Raw genomic sequence first — 12848 nt, 5'->3', positions numbered from 1 at the left:
CACGTACGAACGGGAATTCCTGTTATTTTTTACTTGACAAACTTCAATAGATGGGAGTACGCCTGTAAATACACATAGAAGAAGATAGCTTCTCTTCTAAAAATACTTTAGTCGATTCCTTTTTTTTTTTTTTTTTCTTTCTTTCTTGAAAATTCTAGTATCAAGCATCCCCATGCCAGGCTGCAAAGCTCTATTTACTTGTGTGCACCATTTCTGGGGTTTTATGTTCAAAGATGAAACCAAAATCTGCTCAATCGACAATAAAAGTGTTGAGAAAAATAAAATGTTAACTTGTCTTTTAGGGGGGAAAAAGCCTTAATTATACCACTGCAAGTACTCCAACAACAATAATTACTTGAAAAGGCTCTTAGACTCGACTGAAATTATCCCTACACAAAATAAAGGAAACGTATTTACTTAAATTATTTCTCTAAGGATGGTTTTAAAGTTTTATTCCGTTACTATCTTTGTTTTCTTTCTTTCTTTCTCTCTCTCTTTCTTTCTGTCTTTCTTAATTCCCTGCCTATTCCCACTGCCAATTTTAATGCAAGTATTTCTTTTTTTTTTTTTTTTTTTTTACCAAAGCCCTGGCAAGACAGACTAACCGAAACATTTCAACTTTTTCCTGTTTTCCATGTTGTGGAGGTTGAAAATTGTCCCTCAGTTGAAGGCAGGCATGAGAGAAACCGCCTTTAATTCACCTTTCTCGTGTCAAAACCGCGCAGAGGGATGCAACGAGAAGCAGCAGAAATCTACCCAGGGCAAAGGGGAAGAAAAAAAAAAAAAAAAGGAGGTTTAAAAGAGTGTCTTTAACTCCTATTGAAGGTTGAAGGATTGGGAAATATAGCTGGCATTGCGAGGAGCTTGGAGGGGCGTCGTGGGTGTTTAGGCAGGCTGGGGCAGCGTTTGGGTTGGGAGGGTTTGGTGTCGTTATTAGCTGAAATACGTCTCGGTAATATTTGCTGACTGCGAGAAATGAATTTCAAAATCTACCCCCTGTGTGTTTAGATGGTGGAAAATCGCAGCGTTGGCATCTTAGGGGTAAGTTTGCTCCGTTGTTACCAAATGCCAATAAAACAGAAAGCCTGTCTCCTCTCTCCCTTACCCCATCCCCCTCTTCTCCCCAGTTTTCATTAGAAGTATCATGCAAAAATGAAAAAAAAATAAATAAAAAAAAAAAGGGAAAAAATGGAAGTTATTGAGGAGGGGGTGAGGTAGGGAACAGCCATCAGTTACTGACCATAAAGGTTCTGTTCTGGATGTGATAAGCGACACAATACTTTTAGTTCGCAATCATCCCCGACCACATCTTGAACAAGTCCTCGGCGGGGGAGGAGGCAGGGAGGGGGCTGCGGGAGAGACACAAAAAGTCAATGTTATATATGAAAAACTATAATCATTTTAATTCAATATTGACACCTCAACATCTCGCTGTAATGCGGACGGGTCCAATCGAAACCTCTGGTTTATAGCAGTAGAGGAACGAACTCGTAAAATCCTAACGGCTTTTATGTAGTGCGGTATAAACAACAACAACATCCCCGGCTTTATGGCGTTTTATAGTTTGTTAAACAGTTTACAGCCTTTTTTGGGGCTATTACAAATGCAATTCCCTTCATGTGATAGTTAAACCTTTATCAATAATAAGGAAATTGATCATTAAAATGTTAAATATGACTACCTCGTTTGTTTTAAAATATGTTTAGGGTAAGAAGCTGTATGATTTGATAACTTGTATTAAAATACCAATTACATTTATAGGACCTTTTAAAACTGGTAGCAATTAAATCGTGTTCTTTTACAGTTTTCCAAAGCGACCCTGACATTTAAAAAGGCTAAAACTGCCTCGTTAAAATTTTGAAATTAACGACTGCGAGCGCTTCTCTTTAATTTTCCAACACTCCCCAAAAATCAATCTTTTGGGTGGTCTAGGTATGTGATTTGTTGTGAGGCGAGCGATATCTCATTAATGTAGGTAGTTAAACATATTTAATCCGTATATTCACCCCACCTCCTTCTCCCTTCCCCTCTCGCTCCCTCTCTCTCTCTCTCGCTCGCTCCCTCTCCCTCTCTCGCTCCCCCTCGCTTGCTTTTCCTTCTTTATTCTCTCACACTCTTCCTTTCACAATCATGCAGTGCAGAGTCCGTGTGGAGTAAGGAGAAGCCAATAGGATGAGGTTTTGGTAATAGATGCAAATGATCATGAAAAGACACTGCAAAATATGAAACAACTCATTTGCGCTGAAGTAAATCACTGAAAACTGTTTATGAACTGGCATCTCTTCTTGGAAATGTAAAGCGAGAACTCTTTAAGTGGCGATTTTTTTTTTTTTTTTTAGGGGTGGGGGGGAGGAAAGAATTCAATATCATGCAGGCTTAGAGTTTTGATTATATCCTCCTTTTATATTCCTGGAAATCACAAACTGTCGTTGCTTAGCATCTTAGCGCTTTCTTTTTTTGCTAATAGATTCCCGTGGTCTGGTTTGGTTGGCTTCTTTTTTTTTTTTTTTTTTTTTTTTTTTTTTTTTCTTCCTCCTCCAAACAAATATTCTTATTTAAATTAAAATGAGCTCTTATTTTGTCAACTCACTGTTCTCCAAATACAAAACCGGGGACTCCTTGCGTCCCAATTACTATGACTGTGGGTTCGCTCAGGATCTTGGGGGCAGACCCACGGTGGTGTACGGACCCAGCACGGGGGGCACCTTCCAGCATCCGACCCAAATCCAGGAGTTTTACCACGGAGCATCCTCACTCTCCAGCTCCCCTTACCAACAGAATCCCTGCGCCGTGGCGTGCCATGGGGACCCCAGCAACTTCTATGGCTACGACCCCTTGCAAAGGCAGAGCCTCTTCAGCGCCCAGGAGTCGGACTTGGTGCAGTACACGGACTGCAAGCTTGCTGCCAGCGGCCTTGGAGAGGAGGCGGAGAGCTCGGAGCAGAGCCCTTCTCCGACCCAGCTTTTCCCCTGGATGCGACCGCAAGGTGAGGCGAGATGGAAAGGACAGCGAGGAGGCAGTTCCTGAGCCCAGAAAGTAGCCCTCTTGCTTGCTTTCTGCCCCTCTTGCTTGCTTGCTTGCTTTCGCTCCCTTTTTCTTCCCCGGTGACTGTATTTTACTGCTTTATGGGGGTAAACTTTTGCACTTGTAAATTGCTTTATAGTTTAATTACCCTGAAGGAGACCTTTTCTTCTGGGGGCTGAGCGAGCCGGGCTTTCTGTGGAAGGAAGCGTCCTTAAAGTTTATGGCACTTTTATAGCCTTAAAAAGCCCCTTCATTTTTGTTTTGCGTTTGATTTGGGATTTCGGTGGTGCTGCTTGCTCTCCCCGGGCTGCAGCTCTTTTTTCTTTTCTTTTTTTTTTTTTTTTTTTTTTGCGGTATCCCAAAGAGCCGGAGTCTGTTGTTGTTGTTGTTGTTGTGGTTCGGGTAATAATAAGTGTGCAAGTGCAGGCTTTAGCTGGGCTGCTCGGAGTGGGCTGGTGGGTGACCCCCCCCCCCTCCCCTGTCACCATCACCCCTTTCCTTTATAACCATCTTCCCTTTTATAATATTCTACAGGAGCCTTTCCCTCTCCCTGTTTGCTTCCTGCCTTTGCTCCTGCGAGTCCTTTCTTCCTCCCCCTCCCGTGCCTGTGTGTGTGTGTGTGTGAGTGTGTGTGAGCGGGTGTGAGCCTGTGTGTGCCTATTCCCGAGCCTGGTTTATGTATCTTTCAACCTCCTTCTCTTCTTCCCCTCTTCCACCCAACCTTTGCAATTCCCCAGCAGCCGCTGGACGGAGGAGGGGGAGGCAAACCTACAGCCGCTACCAGACGCTGGAACTGGAGAAGGAATTTCTATTTAATCCCTACCTGACCCGCAAACGGAGGATCGAGGTCTCGCATGCCCTGGGATTGACAGAAAGGCAGGTCAAAATCTGGTTCCAGAACAGGAGGATGAAATGGAAAAAGGAAAACAACAAAGACAAGTTTCCCAGCAGCAAATGCGAGCAGGAAGAACTGGAAAAACAGAAAATGGAAAGAGCCCAGGAGGTGGACGAGGAAGGGGAAGCACAGAAGGCGGACAAGAAATAAAAGGATTTTTAAGGACTGAAAGGCAAGCGCTGCTGGGGTGGAAGAGCCCCTGAGCCCCACGTTAATGGCAGTTAATGTAAGGGAGGGGTGGGAAAAAAACCAACAATGCATAGAAAAGAGAAAGGAAAAAAAAAAACCTTTTATTGCTGTAAAACAATATAGCTGTAAGCACCACTTTCCTGATTATCCTTTGATACAATGAACAGTATGCAAAAGTGATCGGGAGGTCTCTCCTGCCTTTTGCCAGTTATTAACTAGTGGTAGTGTAACGCAATAGCTTATGTAAAACATGACTGTGAAATTTTCTCTCTCTCTCTGTCTTTCTCTCTGTCTCTCTCTTCTTTCCTGGGGGGTGGGTTGGTTAACATAGCTTTCAATGCTATAGGAGTTACGTGAAATTACATTTGTGCACTTTTTTTTAATTTTCCACCTTTTTTTGTTGTGGTTTATCTGTATGTACTGGAGGTAGCTATTGAAACAAACATCCCAACAACATGAAACTGCCTATTTATGCTATAGTTATCTCTCTCTTTCTCTCTCTTTCTCTCTTCACTTTCCTTACTTCTGTTCTTTTCTTTGGTTCGGGATTTTCTTTCTTTTTTTTTTTTTTTTGTTTACAATTTTTAAGTGTCTCTTCCAAAAAAAAGGGAAAAAAAAGAAAAAAAAAGACAAGAAAAAAAGCGTTTTTCTCTCCTTTAGTTAGCATGCGCACAGTGAAGCAAGTTGTAAAGTGATCTTTAGGTTAACTGTGAAAAAGAATGTATACTGTATACGTGAATTACTTTATTGGGGGAACTAATGATATATTTTGTTGTTCTTTCATCACTTTGTTCTATTGTCTAAACCTGGAAGCGGCGGAAGAAAGTTACAATAAAGTTTACAAGCGAGAATTCCGTGACATCATTCTTTTACCCTGCTCCATTTCCTCCAGGACCACTTTGATAGAAAGGAAATAAAAGTCAATTGTGTCGGAGCTGCAGCCCTGGCCATCAAAGACTTCTTTGCCTGGAGAGATGCTGGCGGGCTGGATCGCTGCTGGGACGGGCGGAGGCAGGGACTGGGGCCGGGGAGCTGCTGCCTGGGAGCCGTGGGGAAGGGGGGGGGACACGGGGCAACTGCGATGGCTTCTGCTCTTGTTGTTGTTTCTAACAGTTCCTGGGTGGTGACAGGTTGGGAGGCTCTGTGGAAATCCTTCCTGAAGGTAACGTGTGTTGTTTTGGTTTTTTGTGGCTTTTTTTTTTTTTTTTCCTTTCTCTTTCCTCCTTTCTCCCTCTCTCCTCGCCCACCCCACTGTCCCCGCAAGATGAAGCCCAGCTCTGGGTCCCCCTCTCCTTTCCTCCCACTTATCTCGCTGAAAAAAAAAAAAAAAAAAAAAAAAAATATTGGCAGGCAGTCGCGCAGCTGAGCTGCTTTTCTGCTCCTTCGCCTCTCAAGCTGCCCTGCCATGGCAATAGAGGAGTGCGGGGATGCACACCCATCCCCTTGCAACATAACCTTGGGAAAGGAGAAACAGCACAAACCCTAGATGCACATCCACCATTGTCTGGGCTGCTTTTCCTGCCTGTAAGACTTTCTTTCTTTCTAACTCCCCCCCCCCCCCCGGCCCCCCTAAAAAAAAATTGAGGCAGATCACATTTTGGAAGGTCTCTCTGCTTCTCCAGCAGAAAGCAAATCAGCCAGCTGGTAAGGTTTTACTTCTAACTGTAATTGAGTCCTGCAGAACCGCTGACACGCTAAACAAGGGATCTGTACACTCTTTATTTTTCGCAACAAGAAAAGCAAATGCCAGCTCAATACGAAGCTCAAAGCCCGTGGCACTGGAATAAATTAGATATAGAGCTGAATGGCATTTGGGAAAAAAGAACTCTGAAACTATTAGGTATCAATGAGACATTTGTCTTTTTTTTTTTTTTTTTTTTTTGGGGGGGGGGGGGGCCGGGGAGGGGGAGAGGGTCAAGGGGGGGAAGGGAAGGAATTATGTACAGTCTTGTGAAAAAGTACCTCGGAGCCGAGGAAATGGTGCGAAGGGGGGAATTTTAGAGGGGATCAATAAAGGGATAAATAGAGCTCCCTTCCTTTTCCTCCAGCAGAGAGAGACCGAGAGGGAGACGCTGGTTTATCAGCAACGTGCTTTACCCCCCCCCCCCCCTTTTTTTTTTCTCTTTCTCTCTCGGTCTGAGCCGAAAACTGATTACAGGTTGCTTATCGACTCCAGCACAATTTCACCCCTTCCAGCATAGATCTTGGAGGGTTTTATATCGCATCAATTATTTATCATATTTTATAAATCCAGCAGCACTACAATTTTTTGCCCCCGAGGAGGGAGCGGGCGGCGATTGGCGCCGCCGGAGCCACGTGCCCGCGCGTCACATGGGCCGGGAGGAAAAAGGGCTCCTTTTTGGTGTAAATCTGGACTCTAATTCCGTAATATATCACGGTACCTCGTAAAACCGACACTAAAACGTCCCGACCTACAAATCACCCGGCCAAATTATGAGTTCATTGTATTATGCGAATGCTTTATTTTCTAAATATCAAGCCGCAAGTTCGGTTTTCCCATCCGGAGTCTTTCCCGAGCAAACTTCTTGCGCTTTCGCCTCCAACACCCAGCGAGCGGGGTATGGGGCCGGATCCACGCCTCCCTTCGCCGCCTCCATGCCCGGGCTCTACTCCAGTGGCAGCGCCGTGCACCCCCAGCCCCCCAGCATGTATTCCTCCGGTTACGGCCTGGAGCCGGGCTCTTTCAACATGCACTGTTCCCCTTTTGAGCAAAATCTCTCCATGATGTGCCCGGGAGATGCCTCCAAGCAGAATTGCAGCAAAACGGACCAGAGGGACTCAGATTTGCAAAGCGACAGTAACTTCCGTATCTACCCCTGGATGAGGAGCACAGGTAAGCCCCAGCCTCCCTAAAGAAAGGAGCCCGGGGTCGGGGGGGGGACGGAGGGGGGGCTAAGGGGAGTGTAAATTATTTGCTGGCGTGCGCGGGGGGGTGGCGGAGGGGGAGGGGAGGGGGGAATTGTCCCCAACTCCTTTCATGACGTTTCACCGAAAACGCATCTTCAACAGAGAGAGGGAGAGAGCGAACACCATCATCACCACCACCACCACCACCCCCCCCCCGCCATAAAGCCATCCTTTTAGCTTTAAATATTTATTGGTGTTGCTGGGGCTGTGTATGTGCCATGCAAAAGGCAGTTTGTCTTAGTGGGGACAGACAGAGCTGCAGAGATAATGGCCAGCCCCTTCTTCTCCTATATTTACAGGATGGAGATTGTGCTACCCCCATGTAGATATAGATATAGATTCTGAAAGAAACTATTTATGGGAGGTGCTTGCAAGCTTGGTTTGTTTTCTGTTAAATTGCAAAACCTTCATTTGCCAGCCCCTCACCACAATGTCCCAGACACTGCAATTAAGCGTAGCGTGTTGCCATCAGAAACAGCAACGCATCATTCCCGGTGCAATTAAAAGCCCCGCTCTCAAAACGGTCACACTCCGGCCGGAATCTGGATGGAGGGATGGATGGGTGGACGGACGGACGGACGGATGGATGGATGGATGGATAGAGGGGGGAGGACGTTTATCTGTGTCACCTCCCTACAAGCATCACCGCGGAGGGGTGCGGTGCGCTCCGCACCCTGGGCAAGGCTTTTGGGGGACCATGGGGTTGCCCAGAGTGGCCTTGCTGGGGGCCTGGGGGTCCCGCCAGGGACACCGCCGCTCCGCAGGGCAGCTCAGCTCCGCGGAAGGCCGCGCAGTGCTCCGCAGGAGCGGAGCGGAGCGGGGGCCGCCCCACGCCGGGACACGCAGCCCCCGCACATGTGTCTCAAACCCCAAACCGACTGAACGGCGGGCGGCCGCGCTGCTTTCAGTCCCCAAGGCGTTCCCTCTCAGGGTATTAATGTCAATTAACATTGAATAAATATTCATTTCCCTCGCGCGGGAGCGGTCCCGGGGTGTCCCGGTTCCCCCCGGACCCCGCTGGATGGAGCGCAGCGGGGCCGGGCTGGGAGCTCCGGGCCGGGGTGTCCCCCCCCTCCCAGCTCGGAGCATCCCTACCGGTGTCCATGGGCACGCGTGGTGGTGTTTACACTCGTGTAATCCTGAGAAGGGGGGAGAAAAGGGCTGCTGTCCCGGCTGGGAGCGGAGGGGAAGGCGGGAGTTCATTTTCCAGCAGCCCCGGTTTCGCTTCTGCCTTGCCAGATTGCAACTTGAGAGCATCCCTGCGGGCGAGCCTCCCTCCGCCGCCAAATATTCGGCGAGGGTCTTATTAGTAAACCTCAGGGGCGACCGGAGTGCGGGCCAGCCTCCCTGGGAAGCAGAGGAAAAAGAAAAACAGCGAAGCAGCCAATGTATAGCGGCTTATAAAGGCAGGAGTTACTCTCACACTTATGTGGTGGTCAGTTCTTTCCATTACCTGCTCCATAATTCATTCACATTTACAGTTGATTTATCAAAGACCAAATATTTTTGGTCGTAAACACTTCATCTCTGCTTTTATCTGACTTTAGATTTAAGAAGCCCCCACCCCCCTTTTAGCCTGTGATGCTGCAAGGATCCACGTTAGAGAGGGTTTAGAGTGGGGCAAACGCGCGGGGTCCTGCGCTCAAAAAAACCTGGATGTTCTGGGATCTGCTGAGCCTAAAACCCGAGAAACTCGACCTCGGTCGTAAAAGTGGGGTCCCCCCCTCCTACCCCCCCCCTCCCCGTGCCTCATGCCCACTGTGCGATCCTGCTTGTGGAATTTCATCAGCGAGCAGAGATAGAGTTGTCATCCCTATTCAGCAGCAGTTTATGGCTCTCCCCTCAGCGGATTTTACAACCCACATTCCACGACCTGCACATTTTTACTTTACAGCTAGCCTGGCTATTTTGCTTTTTTTCTCCTTTTAATGACTGGATCTTTTCTTCTTTTAAAAAGAAAGAGGGGTGGGGGGAAAAAAGGGAAGAAGAAGAGGAGTCCGGTGGAATGTGTGGAGGAGAGGCCGAGGGCTGCTGTTCACCATCCCCACTGCTCTGGGAAAGAATACATTATACTATAGATATACATAGCATTTACATAGAAAATAGAGTCAGGATCACAAACACCATATTGTAGAATTATTTCCAATCAGATTCCAGGAAATGTCGGGTGGAGGGGACAATTAGGAGCTGGGCCCTTTCCAAACCCCACTTGCAGGCAGCTGGAGGGTCAGGGGGGAGAGCTGGGGTAAGTGATGAGGCGCAAGAGCATCCCGGGGGTAGCAGCCCCACTGTCAGCCCCAGAAGTCACTACTGAGCCCAAAAGATCCCCTGAAATAATTAAGACCATCACACACCTTCCAAGCAGGCACCCTGATGACAGCTTTAAGAGAGGACAAATAGTTGGATTTGTGTAGGTAGCAGATGCCTCTCTCGCTCTGCTCGACTATATTTTCTGTATTTGTTCGCCAACCATCCGAAATTTCTGGTATCTAAATGAAAATTAAAGCAGGAGCTCAGAGTCTGAGCGGTGCTACAAGGGCAGGAAACTTTCTGAAGTTTGTTGTTCCCTCAGAGACACGCACAGGCACACACACACACACAAAAAGGGCTGCACGCTTTTCCTAGATGAAGAGAAATTAAAGCCACTGTGGTTTGGGGGCTGAGAACAGGGAGGGTGAGGCAGGGAAATCCTCAGGCAGAAGGAGTTGATCCTGCAAATAAAAAGAAGGGCTGTCCCAGGTTGCACAGTTCCTCCGAGGATTTTGTCCCCCCGTGGGACCGCAGTGGATGGGTGCTTGCTAGACTGCACCCAAAGACCAAAGCAAGAGGGCAAACCGAACCAGCAGCCCCCCAAAACATCTCCCCCAAACCCCCCAGCTGATCTAAATCTGCATTTATTTCCCAGGCACCGACAGAAAACGCGGCCGCCAGACCTACACCAGGTACCAGACCCTGGAGCTGGAGAAGGAGTTCCACTACAACCGCTACCTGACGAGGAGGAGACGCATCGAGATCGCCCACGCTCTGTGTCTCACGGAGAGACAGATCAAAATCTGGTTCCAGAACAGGCGCATGAAGTGGAAAAAAGAGAATAAAACTGCCTGCTCCGGCTCCAACAGTCAGGAGAAACCAGACGCGGAGGACGACGAAGAGGAATGAAAGGGGCGAGGGGTGGATGCAGGAAACGTGGAAGCCCACGCGAGAAGAAAAGGGGGGGGAAAACACACAGAAAAAGACTATATATGAAAATACATAAATGATAAGTGCATAAATAATTAAAAACCCTAGGAATGATACATTGTGTTTCCTGACACTGAAAAAAATACTACCTATATTAAAGTCTTTTTTTTTTTTTTTTTTTTTTTTTGTACAATAGAATGACTATCTACCTATTAAATGTGGCTTTAGAGTCGGAATAGACACATTTTTCTATGTGAGTCTTCCTATAGTACAAGTAATTTGTAAATCTCCGTTTGTACTTCGCTGTGTACTTTTTGGTATGAAGTAACGTGGTCGTGTTTAGCACCTTTAATTTAGAAAATGTGACCTGAAAGTCTGAATGCAAATTATACTTAGCGTATATAGTCCTGTACATAATATGAATGATTATTACGCCTTCTCCCTGTAACCTCTGTGGTTCTTTTCTCCTTGCTATGCTCTTTTGTCTGTGTATATTTTTACCTGCATTTCTTCCTTGTTCAAGTCTCTACGAAAAAAAGAAGAGGAATTAATATTGTGCTACGTAAAACATTGTATATCAAAGTAGCAAATTATTTAATGGCGACGCGTTGCTTTTTTTTTTCCCCCCTTGTCTGTGATTATTATTCTTCCAAATAAAAAGGAAATCTCCAATAATCTACCATCGCGTTGGGTTCCTTCCCCTTTTCTTATTAAAAATAAGAGACGGGATTTTGGAATTGCTTTTTCCCCTGTAAAATAGATATACTAAAAGATCCTTTTAGATTAATGCATGCCCCGATCTATCATCCTAAACTTCTCTCTTTTTTTAGGGCAGCCACTCCCTTCAAAATGTTAGTACCTTTTCAATAGATTCGGCGAATATACTAAGATATAGATGATATTCGGGGCTCTCGAAAGGCGCGCTGGTCTCCTTTCTCTCTCTCCCTCTGTGATTGCGCTGGGGCTATTACTGAAGTAGGCAAGAGCATAAAGGAGGAATGTAAAGAAGCCAGAATCAGCCCAAATAGTCTTTCCGCCCCTTATTTTAATTCTCTTCTTCTGGTAACTAATTTGCAGAAAAGCGATCTATTTTGCCGTGCCTTTAGTATTTTTTTTTTTTTTTTAGATTCTCCCTCCGCCCTTCAATTACTTTACTGCGGACTGGAACTCTTTCATTAGCACCAAATAATGTTTAGCATCAAAGCACGCATAAAATAAATTAAAGCAATTAAACGCAGGAAAAATCAACAATGCAAAACAAAAGGCGAGTAAATTTAAGCACTTGCGCGGGGGAGCATCCTCCGCCGCCCTCTCCCCCCGCCCGCCCCTGCCTGTTTATTTACATTGCCAAGCTGCGCAGTAAAAGACGCGGATTCCTCCCGCGGAGGCTCCACGTAATTTACTCCACAAATGCGTTGCGCAAGATGCACAGGGAAAAAAAATAAAAAAATAAAAAACATGCAGCCAGCTTTGGAAGGACTTGGCGATGGCAGCTTTCCACCTTCTCCCCTTCCTTCCCTCTCTGTCTCTCTGCTTTTTCACCACCCACCACCACAGATGACTTCATGTCCTAAGTGAAGGCGCGCAGGGCATCCTTTAGCAGGTTTTCGCGAAAATAAGATGCCACGTCAAGCAGCTGCGCGCCCACGTCTATCATACAGATTTGCAGTATATGCTGCATATACTAATTATGGGAAGCCCATTATTAAAGGCAGCAGCTATTATGGCTTTTGCACACTGAAATTCCCGCTTGAAGGGAAAGGAAAAGAGAAGAAAATCTTCCTTTTTCCTTGAAATCCCTTGGTGCAATCTCTTTGCAGGAGCCCTATGTGCATAGCAGGGATGGGAAGGGGAAAAAAAAAAAAAAAAAAAAAGCAGCGGTTCCAGAAATTTCCCCCCCCCTGTTTCTGGACCGCAGTGGCCCGGCTGGCTGCCCCCCCCCGGCATGGACCTCTGCGGTCGGGGGGCAAGTAGGAATTGAGGAGAATTCCAGGAAAAAAAAGGCAAAGCGAGTCACACCGACGCTTTAATACGCTAAAGCCAGGGCAGCGGTTTTACCGGTGGGGTGACCCACCTTGCCGGATCACCCCCCCTTTCTCCCCGCGCTGTAGCGGGGGTCGCGGGGGGACCCGGCGGTTCTTGGGGGGGTCTTTGGCCGTGGGGAGCCCGGCAGGCACGAACCCCGCCGGCTCGGCTCTGCCCAGGGCATGGGCACCCCGGCCACGCTTTTATTGCCTTTATTTGCCTCTTTTTTTTCTCCCCCCCCCCCCCCGAAATCTAATTGCCCTTTTCAGCAGAAAGGATCCCAATTGCGTTAAAAAAAAAAGACAAAAAATCCCACCCGAACCCCACTGTTTTACTGTGCCTTTCCCCATTTAAAAGCCAACCCCAACCCCAAGCTCTTTATTCTGGGGGGGCTATTATTGTTCATAGCCTAACGTGTGAGGCGTTATTCGATTATTTCTCTCCAACACCCCCCCACATGCAACCAAGGAGGGGGGAAAAAAAATTCCTGAACCCCCTTTCATATTCTTTTATTTTTGTTTAAAAAAAAGATGGCGGCTAAGAAAAAGACTGCTGTTAAACCGGTCATGAAGAAATGCAATAAATTCCTTGTTGTTTTATGAAAATT

General features: G+C 46.8%; 2 protein-coding genes across 7 annotated transcripts; both read left to right on the top strand.

The window, feature by feature from the left end:
- Window positions 1-2167: 2167 nt before the first annotated feature.
- HOXB8 (homeobox B8) lies at window positions 2168-4921 on the top strand. 2 transcript variants are annotated; one of them, XM_030022524.1, is made up of 2 exons: window positions 2168-2986; window positions 3765-4921. In XM_030022524.1, exons 1-2 carry the CDS (start codon window positions 2566-2568, stop codon window positions 4067-4069), a joined length of 726 nt encoding a protein of 241 aa, XP_029878384.1. In that variant the 5' UTR covers window positions 2168-2565; the 3' UTR covers window positions 4070-4921. The 2 variants fall into 2 exon arrangements, with proteins under 2 accessions (XP_029878384.1, XP_029878383.1); XM_030022523.1 differs by having other exon boundaries at window positions 3762-4921.
- Window positions 4922-5059: 138 nt separating this feature from the next.
- HOXB7 (homeobox B7) lies at window positions 5060-10849 on the top strand. 5 transcript variants are annotated; one of them, XM_030023564.1, is made up of 3 exons: window positions 5060-5270; window positions 6680-6962; window positions 9942-10849. In XM_030023564.1, exons 1-3 carry the CDS (start codon window positions 5190-5192, stop codon window positions 10193-10195), a joined length of 618 nt encoding a protein of 205 aa, XP_029879424.1. In that variant the 5' UTR covers window positions 5060-5189; the 3' UTR covers window positions 10196-10849. The 5 variants fall into 5 exon arrangements, with proteins under 5 accessions (XP_029879424.1, XP_029879423.1, XP_029879425.1 ...); XM_030023563.2 differs by having other exon boundaries at window positions 5255-5270; window positions 6389-6962; XM_030023565.2 differs by lacking the exon at window positions 5060-5270 and adding an exon at window positions 5308-5632 and having other exon boundaries at window positions 6609-6962.
- Window positions 10850-12848: the final 1999 nt, after the last annotated feature.

This window comes from Aquila chrysaetos, chromosome 8, assembly GCF_900496995.4.
Source record: "Aquila chrysaetos chrysaetos chromosome 8, bAquChr1.4, whole genome shotgun sequence".
In the NCBI taxonomy this organism is placed as follows: Eukaryota; Metazoa; Chordata; class Aves; order Accipitriformes; family Accipitridae; genus Aquila; species Aquila chrysaetos.
The sequence above is the reverse complement of the archived record's forward strand: the minus strand, read 5'-3'. Positions and strand labels throughout refer to the sequence as shown.